General features: G+C 33.2%; 3 protein-coding genes and 1 long non-coding RNA gene across 5 annotated transcripts; 2 read left to right on the top strand and 2 right to left on the bottom strand.

The window, feature by feature from the left end:
• Window positions 1-718: 718 nt before the first annotated feature.
• On the top strand, window positions 719-3,564 carry LOC116774864 (uncharacterized). The gene is made up of 5 exons (XM_032667644.2): window positions 719-812; window positions 880-1,036; window positions 1,967-2,122; window positions 2,694-2,856; window positions 3,289-3,564. Exons 1-5 carry the CDS (start codon window positions 796-798, stop codon window positions 3,342-3,344), a joined length of 549 nt encoding a protein of 182 aa, XP_032523535.2. The 5' UTR covers window positions 719-795; the 3' UTR covers window positions 3,345-3,564.
• A 3,147-nt stretch (window positions 3,565-6,711) lies between these two features.
• Window positions 6,712-7,323, bottom strand: LOC133319488 (uncharacterized). Its single transcript, XR_009753082.1, has 2 exons — window positions 6,950-7,323; window positions 6,712-6,877 (listed from the first exon to the last, which is right to left on the bottom strand). It is a non-coding gene; the product is annotated as an uncharacterized LOC133319488 (long non-coding RNA).
• Window positions 7,324-11,739: 4,416 nt separating this feature from the next.
• Window positions 11,740-23,766, bottom strand: LOC116774831 (uncharacterized). 2 transcript variants are annotated; one of them, XM_032667604.2, is made up of 14 exons: window positions 23,620-23,766; window positions 22,089-23,122; window positions 21,137-21,279; window positions 17,597-21,036; window positions 16,873-17,003; window positions 16,563-16,644; window positions 15,325-15,473; window positions 14,955-15,050; window positions 14,463-14,661; window positions 13,873-14,021; window positions 13,310-13,466; window positions 12,866-12,965; window positions 12,369-12,479; window positions 11,740-12,130 (listed from the first exon to the last, which is right to left on the bottom strand). In XM_032667604.2, the coding sequence occupies exons 2-14, from the start codon at window positions 22,924-22,926 to the stop codon at window positions 11,816-11,818; spliced, it is 5,910 nt and encodes a 1,969-aa protein (XP_032523495.2). In that variant the 5' UTR covers window positions 22,927-23,122; window positions 23,620-23,766; the 3' UTR covers window positions 11,740-11,815. The 2 variants fall into 2 exon arrangements, with proteins under 2 accessions (XP_032523495.2, XP_061380033.1); XM_061524049.1 differs by lacking the exon at window positions 23,620-23,766 and adding an exon at window positions 23,465-23,539.
• A 931-nt stretch (window positions 23,767-24,697) lies between these two features.
• Window positions 24,698-25,948, top strand: LOC116774830 (ER membrane protein complex subunit 6). The gene is made up of 2 exons (XM_032667603.2): window positions 24,698-24,963; window positions 25,211-25,948. Exons 1-2 carry the CDS (start codon window positions 24,831-24,833, stop codon window positions 25,417-25,419), a joined length of 342 nt encoding a protein of 113 aa, XP_032523494.1. The 5' UTR covers window positions 24,698-24,830; the 3' UTR covers window positions 25,420-25,948.
• Window positions 25,949-26,878: the final 930 nt, after the last annotated feature.

Raw genomic sequence — 26,878 nt, 5'->3', positions numbered from 1 at the left:
TAACGCGTAACGGTCACCATTGAGTCAGGTTACCTTTCTGTCACATATACGGCATCACTAATAGACGCAAGCGGAAAAAGATTTTCGATTAATATTTAATTTATTCATAAAAAGATTATCAATGTAATGTATATAAATTTTAATTAATAACCTAAAGTAATAAGTTACACGTTTTCTAAATTAAATAGTTTAAGTTGTCACTGCTATCGAATGTACCGAGACGCACATTTTTTTTTATATAAAATTATAGTAAACACCATAACCCTCAACCCACACAGCCTCTAGATGATAGAACAATAATATAAAAAAAAAACATTAATTGCTTCCAAATAATAAACTTGAAACATCAAAATAAATAATATTTTCTAATAAAAATATACAAAACGTAATATATTTTCTACTCACCTCAATGTTTGCACAGCCCTGGAGTTTGAGGTCAAGTATCCTTACAAGAAGTGGATAGAGACATCTATCCGCTAACGGCTAATATGTATCAAGCCTTAGGCATGTTGAAAACGAAGTTCACTATGAGACAAACAGATTTAAATTTCAACAATATAAACTACGTATGATTTACTCATATAATTTATACCATTCTTATTTTTACTTTGTCTTTTTTTAAATAAAAGCACATCCTCTTTACTATAAAAGAATTCACATTTACATTTCTGTTCTTAATTGACGTAATTGTCAACTTCAAAAGAAATGTATACGCCAGAGTAATGTTTACGATTGCAGCGAGATTTTAATATATTAGTGATTATAAATTAAAATATGTTATTTATGTTATAGAGAATGTGTTTTCTAAAACAGTGAGTTTTATTACAGTCGCTCGTTTTGATGTTGGTGGATTTTATTGTCTGTGATCGTATGTTACAGTTCGAGAATATGTGCGTGCCCTCAACCCGTAGTTATCGTGGAGACAGGAACAGAACCCATGGGCTCTCCTCCATTCGTTGATTGTGGTTTCGCAGGAAAATGCTGCTGTTGTATACCGCTGAGAGCAGCAGTTATATTAATTGGACTCATAACTATGGTTGTTACTCTCGTAATAAAACCACTTATAGATTAGGTTATATCTAATTCAAACATATCAGATTACACGAAGGTTACGATACGGAAAACACTGAACAGATTTGTATTTAAATCGTCACAGTAATATTACCTAGCTAAATATTTTTAAGAATTAAATGTGAATACAATAGATATATGGCTTCTAAGATTTACCAGCTGTATCAAACAATGGTTTACGAAATCGAGACTTTTATTATATTACATTAAACCAAACGTTTCCTTCACTTTGCAGTTACCGTGATCTATAACTTGACAAAGTAAGATTGTTTTCCTCAAAAAGATTTTGCATATAAATCACGTATATGTTTATTTTTATAGAACAATATACATCTATTTCATATAAGTTCATATTGACTATGAATGGAAATTTCATCTCGTCTGAACGTGATCACGGTTGCTGCAAAAGAAATGGAAATTTCGGCATTATTTATATATACAATGATTAAAAAGTGAAATTGTGGTGGCCTTGAGGTTAAAACCCGCCTCTCATACGCGAGGGCGCTGGTTCGAAACCTGGCAAGTACCAATGTGATCCTTTCCGAGTCATATGTAGTTTCTAAGAGTATTTAGACACCACTGACAGACTATGAAGGAAAACATTGTGAGGAAACCTGGTCTTATAATTTCAAACTATAAGATTGAAATCGCTTACCCGTCTTGAGTATGCGTGATGATTAATGCTTTAACCTTCTCCATGTGAGAAGAGGCCTTTGCTCAGCAGTGGACTCCGATAGGCTGATGATGATGATGATGATGAATGATTAAAAACGCTTAGCATCCGAAAAAGTTAGTTTCATATAAATGTGTAAACGCAAAAATAATATACACCATCATACAAACAGTTTATTTGAATGTCAAAACTACGATTATTGCTAACACTGTTGCTTTCCAGGTGTGGTCAACATTACAAATGCATGGCGCTGATAAAACAGCATCATATATATTCAACGAGAGAAAAATACCGTTCAAGTGCACTAAAGTATTCTTAATAATAGTCGCTGTATTACTAATGGTGTCGTGTGGGATACTATTTATAGGAATTGCCATGGTAAGTTAGCATCCCTAAAAGATCGTTGGCTAACAAAATCTGTTTTTAAATCATGTAAATTTAAATTTAAAATTCTATTTTTTTTTTTTGTAATAATATAACCCGTAAAACATATATAATAAATATTTTAATAATGTTAACTTACTTATAACAACGTAAAATAAATTTACTTAAAGATTAAGCGAAGAAACTTTTGACTTCTGTTGTCCATACAGATGTTGGTTTTTATTCCGTTGATCGTGTATTTCCTTTACTATATATATTTTTTACCATAAACTATGTAGTTAGAATTAATAAAAAAGGGGACAAAATAAATAAGTTATGCCATCCTAAAAAGAACTTAATTCGGTCGAATCAGAATATATTTTTAAAAAGTAAAACTAAGGCAGTGGATCTCTGGACAGATTTAAAAAAAAAACTTTTTTTTTGGTTTAATAAAATGTTACAAAGAAAAAATAATATTACGACCATATCAAATATTTAATGTTACTAAATAGAGTATAATATTTTCTGGAATACATAGGCCACGTTACTTGAGAGTTTCAAAGCGAATTATTTTTTTAATTTTCAGCATAAACATCTTTATCTAAACATATTCTTGTGGTACGGATTCATTTACGACTGTCTGTCTGTCGCCTTGGCCGTTATGGTGTTTATAATTAAAATTATGGAGACGGATAAGAAGTTTCTAAAATATACTTTAAGACTCATACTAGCACTGTCGTGGAATTCTTGTGAGTCTTATTTTCGTTTGTATTTACTTTGAAGTTATTTTATTTGATGTATTTAATGTCGCGGTTTTTGCGAATGTAACAACACAAGAATCTAGTAATTTGTTCAGATAACAGAGTAAAATAAACATTATTTTAGTGAAGAGTTTATATATCACAGTTTTTAAAATAAAACTAATACGCTTCGCAACTCAGATGTCTAGAAAAATGAAGACTATTATTCTATATATATTACACAAATCGTCGACTTTTTTTAAGTGTTAAGGAAAAAACACACGTTTTTGTATTAAGAGGGTTAAGGGTCAATGAACTAAAAAACTTTGGTGTCAAGCTCGACGTAACAAGCTTATACCGAGGACAGTAGATTAGGAATTGTTTACATTAAACTAACAAACGAGTAATCTAAATTAATTTTTTTCATATTTTTTGTTTCAGTGTTCCTCTATTTTTTAATAATCGTAAACAGTTTCATGGTGATTGCAACATTTTAAAATCGAATACGTGAAAAATTAAGTGCGACAAAGAAAGGTGAAAAACAAACATTCACAAACTTTACTACTTAGTTTTAATTATTGTGGTTATAACTTAACTGAATAAGTAAACTTATACGCAAGACGCAAGACGCTCAATTGACATTGACACTGGGACGAGGGGCGAGGTATCCTATATATTCTGAGAAACAAGATTAGAATTGACTTTTAAAAAACAATTATTCGATACAATTTCACTATTAATTTATTAAATTTACACAAAAGTAAAAACAATTTTTAATTAATAATTTATAACTATCTTGATTTAAACTTGTCGTAAAATGAAATCTGAATATAACACAAACGAAAGATTTAAACACTTTTCGAAAATCCACTAACGACTAATCTATCACACCAACGCGCGTTACGAACGGAAAAGAGTACTGATGTCCTCTGACAACTGTTTATGTGTCGTTCGAGTCTCTCCTACTCTCTCCTATTCCTACAATATATAATTAATTATACGTATATAAAATAAGGTAATAATTAACAACAAAATAATATCCTGATTCCTGTAAACAGATTATATAAAGAAAGGACTTTTCTTTCCATTTCAATATTTTCAATATTAACTACATTAAAACCATATCATAACTCAAATAACGGAAATAATGATTTATAATGACATTCCAGTTTATGAATAATATCAACAAAATTAACCCATTTCTTGCATCCCGCTATCACAAGTGCGGTCTAAATCTGAATCGTCTCTTGACCCGCACGGTTGAGTTGCAAGCACTTTACTTGTACAGTGATTATTTCATGTCATTAAGAAAGCTTTTTTTTATTCACAAATTATCTCGAAATGTTTTTTGTTGTTGTTGTTGTTGTATAATAACAGACTTTTCTGTTATTCTCAGTCTGTTTATCACATCTATGCCGATTCAAAATTATGTTTAAGTGTTGACATTATTTTTATTACATGTCGGTAAAAGTTTCAGAAAATATCAAATATGTCGTATTTTATTATTGCATAAATATAATTTAATACATACGAATCGTAAATTAAACGAGATATAAAAAACAACACTAAATATTAAAAAAGACCAAAAATAAAGTTTGCCGAAATTAATTTTAAAAATAACCTAAATTTTTATAATAACAAACAATCACTTTTTGTTCTCGCCTTGGTAAAATTTTAGTACTTAGAAGTTACTAATAATAATCATAATAGATCTCAGACGGAGCCAAGTTAATTGCTTGTCTACCCTCTGTTTCAATTTTTGATCAAATATTTTGAAATCAGTTACGTTTTGAGAGTAAAAAAAAAATATTTCACATATAAAACACTTTCGTTTCCGTCATTGTTTTGTTACTAAAGAAAATTAATGTTCACGTCAGAGCCATAACCTTCTTGAAATGCTCTTCTGAACTATCCTTAATGTGATTGACAAATCGCCACACCAGACATCGTCCACGCCACAAAAAGAAATCGAGGGGTTCCAAAAAAACTAGGGTAAAATATAAATTTACGGGTACTTATACCGCTTAGACAAAAACTACAAATGAATATAAATAATAAAACAATTATATTAATAAATGAAACTAGTGTTATTCGGATTTACTACGCGGATTTTATTATTTAAAAACTACATAATCCCGACGTTTCGGTTACTTTGCAGCAACCGTGATCACGGGCAGACGAGGGCACCTCGTAAATCCGAATAACACTAGTTTCATTTAAATGAATACTCGCGAAAATCTTAGATCAAATTATATTAATAAACCTAACCTAACCTTACAACATGTATCTAAAATAAATTAACATTCACCAACAGCAAAAAACAAATACATCTTAATTATTATTATCATATTTAAGAAAAGGTTTCCATTTAAATATTAAACCTTCGCATGTTTAAATATTTGCCTCGAGTAAAACTTTTTCACCATTGAAAGATATATCGAAAAATTCAAATCATAAATAGAGTTTCGAAGCATTTTATATGAAAAATAATCCTTTTTACATACAGAACTTGCTGCTATGTGGGCTCATGGCTTCAAAGTTTCAACATCTGCGTACTCTGACCAGATCCGCGGAGAGCTACTCTTGTAAATGTAACCGAAATTAAGTTCTAAATTACATATATTCTTTATTCCATAGGATGCATATTATTAGTGATAAAGAAGAGAATTAATGCCTACTCGTTATTAGAATGAAATGTTTAGTGATACGCGCATACCCTATAGTCTATACACTACACCACTAACGCTGTATATATAAATTCTCAAATACTTTTGAAGAAAACTACAAAAAGATGGAGGTATTATTTTAATTCAAAATTTAATATAAAGACTTAAAACATCACAAAACCATATATAATGAAGTTGTCACGTTTAAAATTAACTCTTCTTCCATACTTTTACTTTCAAAGATTTATTGACGACGATTTTTGAGCTGGACAAAACAAATCACTAACCTCATTTGATCATTTTTGTACAGCTTTAGATATATTCTAAGCGTTTTATACAGCAACGAAATATTACATCAGGATGTTTTGAATTCCTCAAAATTTCTGTCATAGAGAACTTGAGGAACTGTGCTAGTATTTTTGTGCCATTACTATAGGTATAAGATAGTTCGCTTCTATTTATAGCATCAAATCTAACAACATTAACGGGACGTATCCTTAATCTACGTTTGAAGGAGGTCGTTGGACATAACACACGTATATAATGTACGTGAAAGAGATCACATCTCTTAAGACCCTTTTGTAACCACGTATACATATTTTTCAGTATCAATACTTCAGCATAATAAATGTACGAATAATTATTTAGAATGTACCGCGTTTAAATATTTCATTTAATTCCTTCTCTCTCTATTGTTATTAATATTATATGTAGTGTTTTCATCAATCCACCTGTTTTCGTTAAATAGATTATGAACTGTCTAGAGTTCTAATTAAATTTAAATTTAATATATTTTATTTTATATCCGTGAAGGGAAAGCTTTATGAGTGCTTACAAACAAGCTACCAAATCCATGTTAATGAAAAACAGCTTAAGACCTGAACTCCTCGAGGTCGGGAGAGCGCCGACGGGTTTATTCAACTAACGGAGGAAAAATTTAGAGTAAAATGAATATCAAAGGCAAAAGTTTATTATCTTTGCTGGAGTAGTAGTATTCTCTTTAATTTTCTATTTTTTCTTTTATTTTAACAATAAATTTAATTTTCAAAAAGCCATAACGTAACGGTTAATAGCTGGATTGTAGCAATGAAACGTTACCGTTACGATACCTAACAACTATTCTTCCCGTATCTGTATCTTTCCGTGCATATAGCTCGGAAAGATGTATAAAAAAATATATATTAAAAAAAGCTCACAATGTTGATCAGACACAAATGTTATCTATTTATTTGCAAAATCAACAACAGTATGCAAATGAAATAAAGTGCAAACACAACTTTATAGATATAAACAAATATACGATATTTCAATAAAGAAGTTATTCTATATTTTTTTATTACGAAGTAATCGGAACACCACCATACCTGTAATTTATAAATGTATAACTTTAATGTAGAAACGAGATAGATTATTCATCACATCCATTAACAACTCACCGCTCCCAGAACAGCAAAAACTGTCGAACAAGTTTTTAAACTTGAATAAAATAATACACCGTGTTCTGGATCGGCTCGTAAAATCTCCTTAATCATAGTACACAATATAGTCACCTTATAAACATTCGAGTTGCTTGTAAAATTTAAACAAAAATTTTTTTTGTTTCTTCATTTTTGAAATATGTCATATTTGACAAAAGCCTGTTTGTTCTACTTAAATATTGTCCAACAAGTTTGAACTGCAAAATAAGATTATTTGCGTAAATAAACAAAATAGTTAAAAAGTATTAAAACAATTAAAATTCAAGTCAATTGTCTTAACTAATATAATTTAAATGCAATTAATGTTGTTGTTTGTTTAAAATATGGCCTTCATCTGTGCACAGTATATTCTGCCAGTGTCGTGTAGAATGGAGGAGACACAAGAAGAATTAAATAAAGTACTCATAAATTTGATATAAATACTGTCATATTCAATTTAATTTAACGTCAATAATATGAAAAAATGACAGTAATACTTTCTCTATACAAATACCGGTCGAGTACGTTAATTAAAACCTTTAAGTAATGATTTAATTTCCTGGAACGTAATAAAACATATTCGTCAAAATCAGAAATAAAAATAAAAACATTACTTTTAATATGTAGTTGAACTAATAAAATTAAATCGTTTCAATTAATAGAAATAAACTATTTCCACTATTTAATTTTCATTTAATTCTATCGATTTATTACTTTTGTCACATTTACGAAATTATTTATAAGATATGTACTATGACAAAAGATAAAACTGAATTTTTCGTTTATAAAATATCGTTGTACTCAAGTAGAACAATATAGTAGGGTAGTAAAATAACCAGAGTTATTGTGAACGCAGCTTTAATATGTACATATCAATTCATATGTCAAAATGCTGACGTCTAAGAGCAACCGTCAAACACGTTTAGCATGTTTGCATAATATTTATTTGTTTAGGGGCTTAACGGAATGTGTTGACTAAACAAACATTCTTCAGAGGGAGCAGGAGAGATTAACGTCAAGAATGAGTTAAAGAACTAAACCTGACTGAATCATGTTTAATAGACTCAATGATAATAATTCATAGCAGAATAATAGTGTAATATGTAAGAAACAAGATACGTTCGTTTTATTTTAATACATTTTTACATTACATTAATGCAAATACAAATTTATTTAAGCTCAACTTTTTAGGGGTAGGGCATAAGAGCTAATATCCTTCGAATTTGAGCAGATCGACTGGGTGCCAAAGACGTACAGATTACGATGAAATAAAGCGTCCGCTCCTGCCGGGATGGGGAGTTTTGGCAGTTGGAGGTGCAGCCTTAATACCAAAAAGGTTTGATAGGTTTAAGGTTGAACTGGAATGTGACGATTAGGGAGACCCCTTGAAGTCGTTATCTGCCGACCGCTCGTCAAATAATTGGGTTAACTAATCCAAGGACCACCTAATTTAAACCCTAGAAGGTTAAACCGCCAGACTGCAAAAAAATCCTGTAAGTAGGAGCCCGGAATGGACACAACGTCAACAACAGGCACAGTGGGTACCAAGGGGCTAGGCGGGGCAGTGCCCCGGGGCCCTCAAACTCAGGGGGCCTTCGAATCCTTACCAGAAAATCTCATTCGAACTCAACTTTTGAAATTTTTTCTCCCATTTTCAAAATAAATATGACAGGTGGCAACTCGAGTTTAATCATGCAAACTCAGTTGTGAGAAATGACAGTGCAGCAGTGCGTTTTTGTGATTCGCGATTGTGAACTTCCGAGTTATGATTTTTTTTCGAGAATGGTTAAAAAGTTAATGTATCAGGAGTAAGTAAGGCGTATGTGAATATTTTTTTTGTACTAGTCCATACAAAAGTTGAATTTTATTTGATTATAGTACGTATATGTCGGCTCGCGATTGGAGTATTGGCGAGCTAGGTGGCTCTGAAGTCTCACGGTTGTGAGAATTATCCTCCATTTCATAATACTTATTAAAATAAGCAGATGATTCAGGCGGATCCCTAGACCACAATTATGAGTTGCGAACAGGACGGCTGCCGGACCACCACTGGCTCATCGACGCTTAGCCCTGCTTATATGGGAGCTGCCCCCTCTCTTCACAACTCACCTGATTTTCACTTTTTAATAATTAATGCAAAAATATTTAATTCATAAATCAATTGACTTATTTCGAATAACAAACGCCGAGATCTACAAATCAATTGAGTGATAATTAATATAATTTTAATTATTACATTTTTATCATTGACGCCGACATATACATAGTTACGTAAAGAAATCTATAGATTACTCGCTTAATATATTTATTTTTAGGCAGTAACATGAACAGAATTAATTCTTGTTCAATTAAATAATATTTATTGATTTTAATAAAAAGATATCAAGTATCAAGACGATAGGTTGGTACCACAGCGGGTGGCCATAGAAAAGCACAGTGGCGACCCGCGGACTTGTAACTTTTTATTAGTAAATAGCTTGCATTGGCGATAGGTCAAATAAAAGAAAAGAGCTGATGATAAAGTTGCTTACCATTTTGAAGTATATTTAGTGATTTTACTTCAAAAAACCTTACCAGTTTTGATAGCAGTGGGCCCCATTTTTTTATTTGCCCCAGAGCCCTTGGTTACCTGAACAGGCAGGACGCGAGACCTTTCGTACGCGTTAGTGACATAACTCAGTTGCTACCGCAGTCAAAACCTATGATCTGTATTTTCCCCCTAAAATGATAACAAAGAAAAAGTCTTTTCTTTCCTTTCTCTTCTAGATTTACAGATTTCTGCAATATCAGTTGACTTAATTCTAACCAAGACGTAATGACCTAATCTAGACGTAGTTCATCAGATACAGAGACTCAGACAGCCTGTACGCATGATACATCTTATTTAATGCACCTATACAGTAGACATACTAAAAATACACACGCATTGCGTATCGAAGTACAAGTCAGCAGACTGAAAGGTCGCACCTGAAGCAGCTCCGCTTCACGTCAACAGAAAACCGTAATCCCTACGCTGCCGATTTCAGTGAGGCGAAATTGGTGGGTATAGAATACTTAATTCCAAACTCACTGGTGTAAGACCGAAAACAGCCCAATTTCAATCTGTCCTGTAGTGAAGCCAAACAAGTCAAGAAAGCTGTATAAATCACTTAACTAAAGCCCAAAGAAACACAGATCCTAAGAATTCTGATATGACGCTTATTCTGAACTTTGACTCAATGCCCAATACAACGCAAAGCTAAGTTGGATTTCGTTTCCAAAATCGAACTCGACTTTTGGCGACGATGGTAGCCTCAGACTTCCAAACATCCCATGCTGTGGATACTCTATAACCGAGACCATCAACTGTCAAGCCTCCAAAAAGAGTTCAAGAAGAGCTGCCTTGTCTAAATGTCCATAAGTATATAAGGGTCATGATAGTATCTGAAATAAGCACTTTATCCGAAGTCCCTCATTAAGGTCAACACAATTTCATCCTATTTATAACCAGTAATATACAAATTTGTGCAAATCTCCACTAAAACCATCCCATCAGTGTTCAAACAGGACCAAACGCTCCACAATAAACGCAGTATTCATAGGAAATACTCGCAAATACAAGTAATGTTTTTCGGATTATGCTACGCGTATTTTATTATTTTAAAAACTACATACTCCCGACGTTTGGGTTACTTTTCAGCAACCGTGATCACGGGCAGACGAGATGTGAATGTGGACAGACAACCGAAAAGTCGGGTGTATGTAATTTTTTTAAATAATAAAATACGAATAGCGTAATCCGAAAAATATTAGGTATATTTAAATGAAGAGTCGCGAAAGTCTTAGATCTCGTAGGGAAAACACTCCCCGTTGAGCAGAATACAACTACATAGGCACCATAAACATTTTCAAAAGTGCTGTGTAATACTGCAGGCAAATTAAAATACACTATCATTATTAATTGACTTTATGATCATTGAAAATATTATTGAAACTTTAAAAGTAAATATAGCGGCATCGTAAATAAAGAACGCCATGGCCGCTTGCTGCATGATTGCATAAAATCACACTGCACTTAATTTTGATGGTGGTAGAGCCTAGCTGTGGTCAAGTTGCTGCAGCTCAAACATGGGCTGACTCTACCGGGGAAGTACCACCCTCTCTCAGAAGATCGGTATGAAGTAGTCTTTAATGGCTGCGTTTCGTCCGATGAGAGAGAGACGGTTGCCCTTTCCCTGTTCCCTCCTTTTCTTACTCCCACCCCTCGCTCCCCCTAAAAAATCAAGGTCGGCAACGCATCCACAACAGACATGTTGCAGATGTCCATGGGCGACGGTGACTACTGCCCACCAAGGAGGCCGTCTGCTCGTTCGCCACTATTCACATAAAAAAAAAAAATTGTGCATTTTTGTTGTCTTCAAATTCTAATCACGTGACAATCGATCCGTAATTCCGTGACATTATCAACAAATATATATATATAGCACATCACCTGATTCCCTTATATGGAATTGTATTTAAATTCATTCGCATACCTTGATTAACAAAGTAAACACTCATGAGATTTATGTTACAAAACCGTCAAACGAAAACTTGAGTCCGATAAATGAAAGATTAACAAGCCTGAAACGGTTCAACACGTCAGTTTAATATAAAAATAGTTATTACAAAATTGCTAAGAAATATTATTAGACTACCTTCAAACTGCTGTACTCTAAGTTGTAACAGATAATAGTTAATCCTTATCATTGGAATAAGTTTATTGATATCGGGAATATTAAAACAAAGACTAAATCTTGAATATACATTTATGCGATATGTAAAGCGATGACTGAATAATATTTACAATATAAATCCGAATGTCCGTCAATAAACCAAATTCATTTCATCCGTCTTAGACCTCTTCGGGGACAACTCCTCGGTGGACAGGTTGATTCTTTTCCTTTTGAGCGCCTTTATATCTTTGCAGCTGTCCATGCTTATCCTGGAGCACTCTGAATCGCTAGACAGGCCGTTGGTCGCATTTTTTATGATTAAAAGATCTTTTTCTATTTCGGTCAGCTCTCGCGGTTTTATGGGTCTGCCTCGTTTCTTGTACTGGCTCGTGGACGGCGATTCTTCCGCTTTGCGCTTCCTGTAAATCCTTTTCACCTGCGGCTTGATTTTCTTTGGTTGGTCCTCCTGAAATTATAATATATACATGTAATCATTAATATCCTTGTTATATCAAACTTTTGCGTTATTTAAGTACTTATATGTTATTTTTATTAAAACTAATAGCATTTATGTAGAAATTATAGACTCAGGAAAGAGAAATGAGTAATGTAAAAATTATATTTCCATTTGGAGATGGCTTAGTAATTTTTCTTAAGATATACCTATATGCACGTATGTGTGTGTGTATGTGTAAATTATTCACCTGTTTAGGCTTAGCCCCTATATATCCTGAACACCTCTTGGCTCCACACATACATCTTTTCTTCTCAATACCCGACGTCTCCAGGTTATAGTTGAATGTGAGCTCGCTGTTCTGAAATGTAACAAATAATTTATATTACAACTTCAAATAATTACAACCCCTCAACTGATTTTACATTAATTCACAGAATAAAAAAATAATTTTCTTGTCAGAATCATATACATTAAATGATAATTACCTTCTTAGAATAAAAGTAACAAAATCGCTTCTCGTCTAGGTAATATTTGTTTCTTATTGCACTAGAAACAATTTTGTCTAGAGATTAAATTATCTCATTGAATTTGTACTTAAAAATATTTTTTTTTACTTAAAATTATAGATTTATTAAACTAATACTATGTTTAGGCCGCGGCGTCACTCAGCCACTAAACATGCTAAATCTCTTGATAGATTTAGATATTATATATTTTTTTATTAATCTTCTTATTTGTACTCACTGCCGGTATGTCACGTAACGCGAACAATCCCACACGCACGTCGCCCAACACCGTCCACTTTTGTGTTTCGCAATTAGGCTCACAGGAATGATTCATAAACCTACAAAATATTTATTTATATATATATATATATAGAGAGAGAGAGAGGAAGAGAGAGAAGTTAAGAGAATTTTATATTGCAATGCAACCTCCTTATACTATTTACATACTTTAAACATTATATACTCAAACAATGTAATGTAAACTTATTATATATATATATATATATATATATATATATATATATATATAAAGCTTTTATTTACTATAAAATATGTCCTCTGAACTAAAATCTCTATATGAACTGAACAAATAACAATAATATGACATTCATACACAGGAAACATACATCTCTATGAACATTAGCATACAAATATATAGAATCCAAGCTGTCGCATCATTTACCTCGCCAGATTCCCTTTCGGCCCGGCGTCTATCATGCGCTCTTTGTCCAACGTTAAAAAATAGAAGTTCTCATCCCGAACCTCGTGTTTCCTGTTCATGCGACGTCTGAACTCCTCCTCGTCTATCAGCTCCCCCACATACTCTATAACGAACTGGCCTGCAAAAAAATATTATTATATATTAAAAATAATTCTAAATAGATATATATTGCTGTTAGCCATTTTGATGCACTTTACAACAATAAAATAGTACTTCTGACTATAAGAAATATATTAACTTATTTATTTAGTTAGAAGCAAACTCCGAACACATAATTGCAACGTCTGGACTATTAACGATGTGTTTTATACCAATATCAAGGTACAAAATTCCAAATTTTCTGTGCAGACTTTTAATAGTGATCATTCTTTTGTGTTTTATTCTATTTATCTTTTAACTATGATCGTAATTTTTCGTGTAAATATAATACAATTCACGGTGAATAAAATACGTATTGAGTCTCTGTGTGCGCGTGTGTCTGTTTGGTTGTGCGTTTGTGCGTGTGTCCGTCTGTAAATACACACCAGCTCTTAAATCCTGCATGGTCCGTAGCCCCCAGCCTCTATGCGGGGTGCGGTAGGGTCCCAGCCTGGGGTAAAGACGTTTCTCGAACGCTCTGTTGTTACAGCGATCTCCGGCGCGACACGTCGGCCCGCACTCAGTCAGAAGCATTCTGGAATATAGTTTAGAAATATTTCAGACAGCTCTCAGACAAATTCTAGACATTATAAAAGCTTTTTATAACGCCTTTATTTGGTGAAATAATTTTAAATGTTAAATTAAAGTAACCAAAAAATGTATGTCATGTAAATAAAACAAATGACAATACAATTCATTATTTATGCACATCGTTGATGAGGGTAGTTGGAGAAAATTTGTTATTTGTTTTTTTTGGCAACACTATAAATCAATATCTTCGTAACGAATAATTCCATTATTAAGTCAGTTTTGTTACGAGAAGATATCACATGCTGAGACGTTTTTTACAGTTGTGATTTCTTTATAATAGCTTCTAAAAATAATTGTACATGTTATCTTATTTGGAAAAAACCATTACTGACAAATTTGGTAAGACAAACAGATAAAGGTATATTATATGTATGTAAAGACAAACCTATTGAGACATTGAGTATAGGGACCGCAAGGATCGACATCATTAGGGTCACATTCGCACTGGGTCAATGAACTTTCCTCTAAATCTATTTTCTTGCCGCAGAGTGACCCGCAAGGTTTATTCACCTTCAATTTAACATAATGAGGTGGTAACAATGAAGATGCTATGTCAGAAGACTCTTCTTCATTCGGCGCAGCCACTGGAAGCAAATTATATCGTCTAAGAATATAATTACGTTTAAATATGTGAATTAAAATGAAAAATATTGTAGATATGCTTAAAAATATATATTTTTAATTTATTTTCTTTTGTATGACATACTATGTATAAATTTTTTTAAATATATATGGTCAAGTTAAACTGAAATTAAAACCATGTGTTTTAAGGAAACAGAATTTTCAATATGTGAAACTCCATCAAATATATATACAAACTACTTGGTGAAATTTAAATAAAAAAAAAATATATGTATATTTTATATACTGTTCATACTTTTCAAAATCGAACAAGCTCTTTGTGCGTGCTCCATCGCCATAGTGAATGCTGCATCTATCTTGGATTTCTGACTAGAAACTTTACCCGAATCACCTGAAAAAAATATTTATTTGAACAAAAATTGACACAAGAGACGGTTAGATAATAACTGATTACTACGTTTAGATACAGCTAATATACAACTTTATATATACTATAGCAAGAATTAATTCTAAAGATTGATGCTGTAATTTCTTGTAAAACATCTATCCAAAGACAAGAAATCGTCAAAATTGATTCAGTTTTTATGTTAATGAGTAACGTATACACATACAAACATAAGTTATTTTATTGCATATTAATGTTCATCGATGAATAGTATTATAACCTTCTTGGAATGGGAACACTCTGCCTCTATTGACCCAGTAGTAGTCGTATTGTCCAAAAAATCTGACCACAAATTCACCGAGGGTATGTTTCACGGTTAGGATGTTGTCTGGAATCTCAGACGGATGAAGAATTATACCTGGCCACCACCTGATAGGAGTAATAAATATTTTATACTTTGATACAGGTTCATATATTATGTATACATATTATATATATGTGCTAATAATAATTTCTGGGACATTTAAGGTTGAAAATTTAATTTATATATACATGTATGTATATGATCACCTAAATTTAATTTCAACCTAAAATGTCCCAGAAATTACGTGATGCTCGTCAAAACATAGTCTTATGCATATTATGTATGAAAATGCTGCGATATAACTTGTTGCTTGAACCTAATGTCTATTAAATGTGACCAAATTTTTATTAATACATGTACATTACAGATTTTACATAGTTTTATTTAAAAAACTACGGTTTCATACAGAGTAGCCTTTATAGTCCGCGAGACTTGAGCTGAGCTTTGCATTGCAAGTAAAAGTAGAGTCATACAAAAAACTTGTAGAATGAAATTTTATTATATTTTAAATATGTACATGACATGGATGCGAGAGATATTCTGTATTAAAAATAAAATAAGCAAAACTTAAAGGTCACATGTAAATATTGTGAATATTATGGAAAAAAAAATATGTATTATTAATTAATAAAATTTTTTAAAAAACTATACAAGTTCTTCTTCACTGGATATTGCATTTTCAACATTCTCATTGCATTGTCCGTCTCCATGGGTGTCACCTGCTGTGTTGTTTACATTAATAATTGTCGTTTCGTTATATCCTCAAGAGCGGCGTCGTGACCATGAAACCTTTTTCTTCTTTTTTCGCAGGGTCACATACATTTTCCATTCTTGAATTGACATAGTATCGACTTTTTCTCAATATGACATATTAAGTATTAAATAACGTGACGCTGCTGTCAGTACAAAGGGTGAAGTGCGGAAGGCGCGGGGGGGGGGGGTTAAGCGGTATAAGCCGGTTCAAACCTAGAGAAGCACGTGGCAAGCACAAATGCAAAGCTCAGCTTACCACGCGCACTATACCATAAGTTTAGATTTTCATTCACTAACCTATGTTAACACTATCCTTAGTAAGATTTATAATAGAAAATTTCAAACTATCTGTATTTAGTTTGATGGAAACGTGTGGTAATTTCACTCGTATCCTGTAGTACCTGTAGTGTCCTAGCTTCACCCAGACCATTTCTCCGTACAGCGGTAGTCTACCAGTCTCACAGTCCTCGCACATATAACCACCTGAAAGGTTATTTAAATAATATTATGACATTGCTAATAGTTATACCAATGGTTCATATATTATTGAATAGACATCCTATACATATATTTTGTTTTTATGATTTAAGAAAGCAATGGCTTTAAAGCTTCCAAATTCTTTAAGTTTAGTACTATAGTCCATACAAAATAATGATACATAGTATATATATGTATATTATAGATCATCATACATCATATATAATAGCTTACCCTCGGGAGGTTTAATATTAAGGCACTCAGCGTGAAAGGACGTCGGGCAGTATTCACAACATATCAGAGATCCGCCCAGGGCGCATATGAAACACCAGCCGGTGTTCACGTGGCAGGGGACTTTGCCAGGCCTGTGAAAGCAAGTACATTGATATATAAATGATATTTAAAATAGAATATATGCGATGAAACCTTCACACGCAGGACTCGAATCAGATATGTTCGGAACATCGCGGCTCAGTCACTTTGCCAAACAAACTGTCGAGTCCTGATACATTACAGTTATTCATAGTATGTATTTCCTAATTTAGTTATTATTGAATAATTTTTCTATCTTCTTTTATTTTATGATAAAGGAGGGAAAACGAACGGACGGTCTATCTGATGGAGGTAGCATCGTTGCCCATGGACATCAGTAAAATAATTTTGTTTGGGGAAGAGAGAGAGGAAAGGTAAGGAAAAGGGAAATGGGAAAGGATGGGAAAAAGGAAAGGGCAACCATCTCTCTCACTGATCGGAAGAAACGCAGCCATTAAAGACTGCTTCACGCTGATCTTCTGAGAGAGGGTGGTACTTCCCCGGTCGAGCCAGCCCATGTTCGAGCTGCAGCAATTTGACCACAGCTAGGCTCTACCACCTCAATACTGTTGTACCAAATTTTTAACAGTAAACTAGCGTTTTTTTTTAATAATTTTAAAATCTATTTAATATATGTTTAACCAACCTGTGTTCATAATGTCGTGGACATATTATATGGGAGGCGGTCAGTATCTGTGACCCAGCCGGTAGACATTTCGTGAATGTGTGGTAAGTGGCCGGACAGCGAACGCATCTCGCTAATTTATCACCGCTGAATCTCGTCTTACAACCCCTGGGATCGTCACAGACACAAGTGTGGCAGACGTGCCTCGGGCAAGTCAGGGCTTCGCTGAACTTGTTCGTTCTAGAAATTTCTCCCCCGTTGAATTGTGTTTGGGGCCAATGGTCCAAGCATTCCAAGTGGTAATACTTATTGCAATGAGCCACTTGACATTTCTGCCTGTGACCCTGTTTCTCTTTGGGCGATATAGGATATTTACACACGAAACATACCGGCGGATCGTATTTCTGGCAGTTCTTGCATTTGAATTCCGAATAATCCGTTATTTCTATGGAATCCATTCTCGGCTTTATGTCCACGACCTTACATTCGCCCGCGTGAGTGTCGTTCCAATCCAACTCCTCGCGTGAATAGAAATCGTACTGAATGTCCTGATCCTTGAGTATTTCTTGCATTCTTACGGACATTTGAGCCTCAAAATCGTCCGCATTTGCTATTATATGAGATTCTTCTTCCAGCGACATATGTAATTCGTCCGAGCCGTTGGTGTCTTGCGACTTCTCGTCGCTGCCGGAGTCTTGGTTGTGATCGTCCCTGGTCTTCCTTCCTCTAGTTTTCTTCTTCCTCCTCCTGCCTCTTGTTGGCGTCTGGCATTCTATAACCTCGATTTCCTTCTTGTCACATTCCACATGAAACATCGAATGGCAACCCTTGCACTTGACTAAGCCGCCGACTTTCTCGCATATGTCGCACACCTTTTCCCTCGCGTAACCCTTAAAGACGTTAGGTTTAGGCGCTGTTAGCTGTCTGAAGTATTCTTCGACGTCATCGTATTCGTCCTGAACGTATTCGTCTACGTTTATAATACGTTCGAGGACAGTTCCGTCGCTCTGATATATTTCTTTACTGTCCACAATTGGTCCTTTTTGGTCCTTTTTAGATTTAAATATATCAAAATATTCCACACTATCATCCCCGTCTGAAAATTCCTCTTTATAGTATGGGCGTATTATTTTTCTTTTAGATTTCTCTTTGGTCGCGATGTCCTCGCACGCAATCTCTTTGTCAACTTTAACCCTCTTCCTGACTTTTTTGACCGGCGCTGGGTCTAAGTTCAAACCCTTCACTAAATTAGCTTGGTCTATGTCATCGCATTTCTTTATATCTGGTTTCAAATTTTCCTCATATATCCAGGTTTTGTATAAATAGCTAGTGATGTCTTCCTGCGAGAGCTCGGGATGCTCGTCTATGACCGCATCCTGTCTCAATTCCAGATATTTCAGGAATTCTACATCAGATAACAAAGATTTCTTATCAGACGGCTTGTCTCTGGCGCGTTTCTTTCTTGATATATCGCTGCCCTCTGATACAACTGATACATTATCATTATCTTTTTCCATCTCCATTTCTTTAATCTCATCTGCTTTCCCATCATTTTGATCTGATAGCTCATCTGTTATGATGGGATTTTTACCCTCAGCTTCCTCATCCGAGCTGTTTGTATTAGTATTAATAGTTAATTCAGTCTTTGTTGCATTTTGATTTTCATTTTCTTCAGATGTATTAACCTGAGTAGTGCTACTAGATTCTTCATTAGTTTCCAAATCTACATTATCATTATCGCCGCATGGGTTCCGCATATCATTTATTGCCAATATTTCTCGATCATTTTCCATACTATCTACTTTTTCGTTATTGCTAACATTTTGAGGTAATTCATCGGCAGTTTCATTTAAATTATTATCACAATTCTCTTCTTTGTCGATATTCGATTTATCTTCACTTGTTTTCGTAACAATATCGATAGATTTGTTTAAAGGCACATTCAAACAACGCCTTCGACGTCTTAAAGTTTCTATGTCTGGTGAAATATTTTCTACAACACTATCCAATTCTTGATTTATATTATCCTTTTCACATAATTCATTCTTGTTAACATTCATTGCTTCTTGATCTTTCGCGTCCTGATTTTCTTTGTTTAGTGAGTCATTGTTAATTATAGCGTTTGTATTCTGATCTAAGTCTAATGAGCTTTCAACACTGTTAGTAATTTTATTTAAATTCTCGCCCCGATCATGAATCGGTGATGCATTTTGACCTGTCACATCTCTAGACGGACTGCTCTTTTCTGGATCTTTATCTTCTACTTCTTTACCCTCCTCATTCACGTTATTTAAATCTATCGATGCTTCCTTGATTTCATTGTTGGTCGATTTATCATCGACGCTTTCATTGTTCGTGTCCACATCACTAGAGCTGTCATCCGTGGCGAATATATTATCCAAAATATTATTATCCGTAACATCCGGTATCTTAGTGTATATTGAATGTGTATTTTTGATGCCATTAATGTTCAGAGCGCTTACTTCGATGTCGTTTTGATCACACAACAGTTCGGGTTCATTTTTATCATCATCGTTATATTCAGATTGTATTGATGATATTTCTGGTGATTCAACGGAATTTATCTGTTCAACGTCACTCTCGACGTCGGTACTGATCTGGGATACCACTTTTGGGGATATCTCATTGTTATGTTCAGTACCACATAGAACTGATTCGACGCAATTTACTTGTTCAACATCTGTATTCTGTGCACCAGCATTTTCTTGTGCTACCTCATTTATAATGCGACCTTTTTCGTGATCTTGTTTGTCTTTACCACAGAGCGTCTCAACCTTCGATATAATGCCGATTCCTGAACCAGGCTGTATATCGAATACTCCAGCGTTACATTCTATTTCATCCTCGATGACGATTGGACTATCTTTCGGACTGTAATCTCGGCTGTAATCATGGTCGTTGTGTTTGTTATCAGACGTGATTTTATTATTCTTGTCTTTATTTTTTTTCTTTGGTTTTGAACTACTGCTTTCTCTGATTTGAGTTTTATGATGGGATTTCTCTGGAGTTTTGGATTTAGCCTTCTGTAACCATCTGTCCATATGTGATTGCCTCTGTATTCTCGTTATACCGGTTTTGGCGGCCATATTATCCAAACAGGCTGTTACGACCTCGGAGACATCCAATGACTTATTTCTACTTTTACTTCTAGATCTTTCTGTTTCTTTAACCTTGCTGTCATCTTCGGAAAATAATGTGTCATACAAACTTTCACTCAACGAAACATCGCTGTTTGTTCTAGTAATTTTTCTGCCTTTTTCTGGTTTGGGTGTAGTTTTCAAGGCCCTGGACTTTTCAATCATATCATTTAGTATGTCAATTCTTAATCGTTTCGGTTCCCTAAGCAATGCCTCTGCCTCTTCCACCGATATCTGCCATTGTGGTGTCTTCTTTTCTGATATAAAAAATGCAGCAAACAATCTTGGGTCTTTTTTCTTTGCCTGTAATTCCAAAAATTGGTTATAAGTAGTATTAAATGTATGGCATAAACAAACAAGCCTTCAGAAGTATATCACACACAAATATGCCCTTATTAAATACCTCAGTGCTAAAGTTCATCCTTGCCGCTTCAAATTCAAGCTGGCCTAGGAATTTTCTGAGCATACTGTCCACGATCCAGCCGCGGCGGCCATTATCACCGAAGAAGGTAACATGCATAACGTCGCGCTCGATACGACCGAATACTGCAATTAGAAACTACTTATCAACAATATTATACAATAAATCAGGTGAAATAGCATTAACTAACAGGTGTATCTGGTGAATTCTGTTCCGTGTCTGCGTTGTGACAACCATGTATTAAATAAGCTCTACAAAGAGGAAGAGGATAATAAAAATATCATCCTATTTCATATAAATGATACCATGATTGAAATTTAAAATTGTTATACAATTTTTTTTAAAACAAACGATTGATGACATTATAGAGATATACATTTTAGTATGTTACGTAAACAAGTTAGTTTAAAGATGATTTAAATATTTGGAAAAATTATTTAGTATTTTAACAATCGCAGTATAGCTTATGGGATGTGACAAAATTAAAGAGAAATGGTAGAAATTAAATTAATTGACTAATATTCACAACTGACTCATAATAAAACATTAATTTTCAAATCTATTTGTATATATATATATATATTGTTTTATGTATGTTTTATTATATATATATATATTGTTTTATGTGAATATACACATACATATATGTACATTTATTTCATTTATAAAGCAAAAATTTGTATAAATATTAATTAACTAAAAGAGCAGCAGCAGCAGAATACAATCTTTATAGGATTGCTTTTTATTGTATTTACATATACAAATAGATTTGAAAATTAATGTATATGTATATATGTATATATATATATTATTTACATAATTCCTTCTCAAAAACAAAAAATTTCTTTTATGAATTATATATATATATACAAAATTCTATGGTATTTAATGCAAATATATATTTTTGTTATTATGATGTACAACCCATACTTACACTTTTTTTTAACAAACATTCCACTATGCGGGTCTCTGGTTATGATGCACGGCCAAAATGGGTAGCTCCCCATCCTAGCCCAGGCCAGATCCCCTACTTGATATTCGGATTGCGCCTCCAAATCAAAAAGCTCACTCTTAGATAACGATGTCCTGTCTTCCCGCTTTTTCTTTCTATTACCATCAAAATCCAATGTCTTAACAACAGACAATGTATTCATATAATTGTTCATCTTATTTGAATAATTTTTCTCAGCTGACGATTCTGTATTGAAATTTGGCTTTGTTTTTGTTATACTGTTGGTCGGTGAGAATATATTTTTTATCAATACAACAGTGTCATCGATTTCTTTCTCCTTGGTCTGTATGAGATCTTTCCTGATATATACTTTGGGAAACTTTTTTGCAGCAGATTTTTTTTCTTCAGGTCTGAAACGGCTCAATGAAATGTTTTCGCTGTAAATGCTTTCGATTTGATTATTCAAAGATTCTTTTTTTGGTGTCTCAACTCTTATAGGAGAGTTTGAGGCATGCATTTTATAGGCTGGCGATTGAATCTTATTCGGTGACTTTGTTACTTCACGTTTTGGTGATTTTAAGCATTTCGTCACAGCTTTATCAGTATCACAGAAATCTGCCTCGTTTTTCAACCGACGAGCCCTCCCATAGCGACTAGTGCTTGAGGCATCTCTATTCATGATCGGAGAGGTAACCCTGGCTGTTAAATTTGTTTCAAGCTCCCTCTCAACAAGAGACCGCTTTTTTGATTTAACTTTAACAGATGAACCATCTTCAAGTTTTATCTCCTCAGCACTCAAATTGTCCTCAGATTCATCCATTTCGTGTTGAAGCTGTTATATTCATTGATTACTTTATAAATGACGTAACGCGGTCAACGCTATATCGAAAATGCGATATTAAAATTGATCAAATATTTCATATTTCATTTGCATCATTTCTTTAAAGTAACTGCATGTGCATAATAATAATGAAATAAACGAATACGGCGAGTCAACACGTTATTCGATCTTGATTCTGAAACAAAAAAATCAAAATGAAGTTATGTATTCAGTAAAATGGGTTAGACAATTTATTCACTACATAGAATGAAAAATACTAATATATCACGAATTTAATAAATCAAAACCAGTAGCAATCAAATATTACTAAGAGGATGACAAATTTCACTTGCAATAAGCACTTTCAACGATAAAACGAAAATTAAGATACGGTCTCCATACTAGAATTTATAAGTCACAAAATCAGAAACTTCATTTTCTTTTTTTCAAATCACTCGTTCGTGTTGAAATAATTATCACAGCAATTTTATAAACAAGAAAAGACACAGATCCAGAATATATTCTCTAAAATACTAACGCTAGGACTTCGTTAGAACAAAGTCCTATTTTCTACCGAATAACTATCTCCATAGCCGTCATCCACGCGCCATCACTGTTTAATTTTACAGACAATTCTCAACTCCCGTCCACCAGATACTTAATATTATTTACACACTCCAAAGAAATAATTACCTTAAAGGTACAACAATAATAAACAAATATTATCACTTAGTTTTTGATTTACAAAAGGAAATAAGTTCAATGACGCCGAGTGCCGCGAAAACCACCATGAAAATCTGTATGAGTGAGTGTCAAACAGTATAGTAACTATGTATTTATTTTATGCACACACACATTGAAAGGATTCATTGGTATAATGTACTAGAAAGGAATTAGCATTTTGCAATGTTGTATTTCTTATTCCTACTGTTAAAGCAACTTAAATTCTTTAAAATCTTAAATTGCTTAAGTCATAATATCAATCACAACGAATATTGTGATTTGTTACAGGCATATCTTTCTTTTAAAAATCACAATTTCAACAATGATAGTCACATAAATTATAAATTTATATCTTAAAGTTTACAACGATTTCTTTATTCTTTATTGTTATTAAATTGTGAATCTGACTTTTAAATTAATTTAAAAACATATATAAACTTTTTATATATTCAGGTTTTTTAAATTTTGAAATTGTAATGTAATAGAATTAACAGAAAAATTTAAAAATATCTTAAAATAATTTACAACTATTTTTGAAAATATTTCTCTAATGTTAATAAATAAAAATCTCTGAGACTCTAATATACTTCAGCAAAAATTCAGGTTATTTTAAATACATAATCACACACTGTTTCAATTTAAGTAATGAATTATGGTCTTTAAATATGTACCTAACATATCAAAAATATGTTTTATATTTTTTAAATTCAACGATGACTTTTTAGTCATACAGTTCTTTAGTTCCGAAGTTTCGTTTTGTTTGTAAAAATAGTAATATTACTGGAATTTAAAATAATCATATAATATACTCTTTATGGGAATTGGTCAAATAATCTTTCGTTTAAATGATAGTGTGTGTTTATAAAACTCATTGTTACTTTGGTATCCATAATTTTATGAAATTATAGTTAAAATATATTTAAGTTTATTTAAGTTTTCTATTTGATTCATAACATTCCATACATTCTTCCTTTAATAACTGGATTGTATGATGTATCCAGATCAGTTAAATGAAAGAAAAAAAACTTTATTGACAATTTGACACTGTTGACATATGATTTAAAGAGACTAGTTAATAATTTATATTAACTAAATGTGTGAAGGTTTTGTGATATTTTAGCATAATCGTACCGCATTTATAGATTTTTATTAAACATAAACTTTTGTGTTGTTAATAAAATATGTCTTCTGCTAGTAAAACTAAAGATACCAAACCAGAACCAATTGCATACAGCGAAACAGCGTTGAGAAACAATGCAGTTGTTGTAGAATATTGTAGAACATCTATGGCTGCATTGTCGGGTTCGACTGCAGGTACATTAATTAAAATTCTACTACAAGATACAATTATTTAAAATCCTCCAAAACTTATCGCTTCAATAATATTATTGGAACTCAGTTATAACCAAGATCCTTTAAAAGTTTACAACTAGTTTACAATTTTTAATAAAATTTACTACACATGACTGTAAATTAAATAAATAAAAAAATACCATGGTTATAACTAAAAATTGTGCATTTTTCTACACATAGAGACTTGATAAACATGTCTTTTTTTAAGGTATTCTGGGCTTGACAGGACTCAACGGATTTGCTTTTTATGTTTTCTCCGTTGTGGTTCTCTGGGTTATGTTCATGATCAAAGCTGGACCAAACTGGAACAAATACTATGTCAGCCGACAGAGCCTTCTAACTAATGGATTCTTTGGAGCCTTATTCACTTACATACTATTCTGGACATTTATATATGGGATGGTGCATGTTTATTAGAATAAAATAGCATTTGAATTAAGAATGATTGAGAATGGTTCTCTTTATTATTGTTAATAGTCATTAATTTCAAATATACCTAAGAAGGGACTGTTTGGACGTGGAAATAGAATGCAGAAATATATTCAAATATGTTATTCTCTAAGTATCCGTAACAACATTTTCGTAAAATCTTATATAAATATCCTGTATATCCTGTATATCCTGTATCATATACCTACTTATTGTAACGAAAATGAGGTAACAAATTCACTCACATTCATAGTATACAATAAAATAAAAAAATATATATATCAAAATGCGTAATAATTCTGTTAAATGATGTCCAAAGAAAATATATCACAAAGAAACATTGAGAATACATATATAGAATTACTACTTATGGTAAAACATGAATGTATTAGGTACTATGGAAGCATTTTTTGGTTAAAAAGAATATTTTATTGTGAAATGGGTATATTTCTTTGTTATTTATAAGGACTTTGTATTGTATAATATTAAAGTCAAATAAATTCTCCTCCTATTTGAATCATATCATTTAGTAATCCTTACAATTTAGTTCCTTGTTTTAACAACAGATGACTTTTTTAACAATAATCTTTTTCGACCCTTTTGTCTCTATATGCATTTAATTTATTAAATAGGAATACTTTTTCAATAGGCTTTTTATAACATGAATAGTATGCAGTTGGTAAGAGCATTATATGTTATGATGAGACGAAACCTCAGCTTTCCATGGATTTACCGTCCGGCTGCCGGGTCCATCGCGTTGCAGGGAGAGGAGCTTCAACAGTGCCTGGGACTTACGACCCCGGTGTAGGTTTAAGGGCCCCTATCTAAGGCACGTTTAACGCTCACCTCCACCGTTCAAGCTGCTCTCTCTTGTCTCTACCTAACCAAATTTGAAACGAACCTACTAGGGCTGCCTTCGACGCACGTTCCAATAATAAATTCAGGTTAGTTCTGGAGGAACCGACAACCGTTGGGGTAAACGAGTTCTTGAGTGGAGATCGCGTCTCGGCAAACGTAGTGTAGGACGTCCTCAGGCAAGGTGGAATGACGATTTGCGCAAGATGGCTGGCAGGAGCTGGATGCGAGTAGCCGAAAATAGATCTCAGTGGCGTGCAATTGGAGAGGCCTATGTTCAGCAGTGGACCAGTATAGGCTGATGATGATGATGATGATGATGAGTTCTGGAGAGGTCAAAGTCTTTTAGTTGGTTGTAGAGAGATTTAGCTGTTACAGCTATCACTCTCACTCTACCGCGTACAAATTTACGACGAACTTATTCTTAGTGAGTTACTGAGCTCGTAATACTTGTTGATCTTGATGGCATGGTCTTTGTTATGTTGGTTTCTCAAGGAACCGCAAGCTCTATTAGCGCAACGCGCATTAAAATTCGCGAATATAAAACTATATCTGGTCTGAAGGCCGACGCACAAATGTCCTCTGGGATTTT

The sequence above is a fragment of the Danaus plexippus genome, chromosome 23, assembly GCF_018135715.1.
Source record: "Danaus plexippus chromosome 23, MEX_DaPlex, whole genome shotgun sequence".
Classification (NCBI taxonomy): domain Eukaryota; kingdom Metazoa; phylum Arthropoda; class Insecta; order Lepidoptera; family Nymphalidae; genus Danaus; species Danaus plexippus.
The sequence above is the reverse complement of the archived record's forward strand: the minus strand, read 5'-3'. Positions and strand labels throughout refer to the sequence as shown.

What these genes read in the sequence shown, in the direction of transcription:
- LOC116774831 (XM_032667604.2), bottom strand. Translation starts at nt 22,926, where the DNA reads ATGGATGAATCTGAGGACAATTTGAGTGCTGAGGAGATAAAACTTGAA. An exon ending in AATGTTTGTTAAAAAAAAGT is followed by an intron (nt 21,280 to 22,088) that starts GTAAGTATGGGT and finishes TTCTAATTGCAG; the next exon opens with TATTCGGTCGTATCGAGCGC. An exon ending in CGTTACGTGACATACCGGCA is followed by an intron (nt 12,480 to 12,865) that starts GTGAGTACAAAT and finishes GTTACATTTCAG; the next exon opens with AACAGCGAGCTCACATTCAA.
- LOC116774830 (XM_032667603.2), top strand. Translation starts at nt 24,831, where the DNA reads ATGTCTTCTGCTAGTAAAACTAAAGATACCAAACCAGAACCAATTGCA. An exon ending in ATTGTCGGGTTCGACTGCAG is followed by an intron (nt 24,964 to 25,210) that starts GTACATTAATTA and finishes TCTTTTTTTAAG; the next exon opens with GTATTCTGGGCTTGACAGGA.
- LOC116774864 (XM_032667644.2), top strand. An exon ending in TAATTGGACTCATAACTATG is followed by an intron (nt 1,037 to 1,966) that starts GTTGTTACTCTC and finishes GTTGCTTTCCAG; the next exon opens with GTGTGGTCAACATTACAAAT. An exon ending in AGCACTGTCGTGGAATTCTT is followed by an intron (nt 2,857 to 3,288) that starts GTGAGTCTTATT and finishes TTTTTGTTTCAG; the next exon opens with TGTTCCTCTATTTTTTAATA.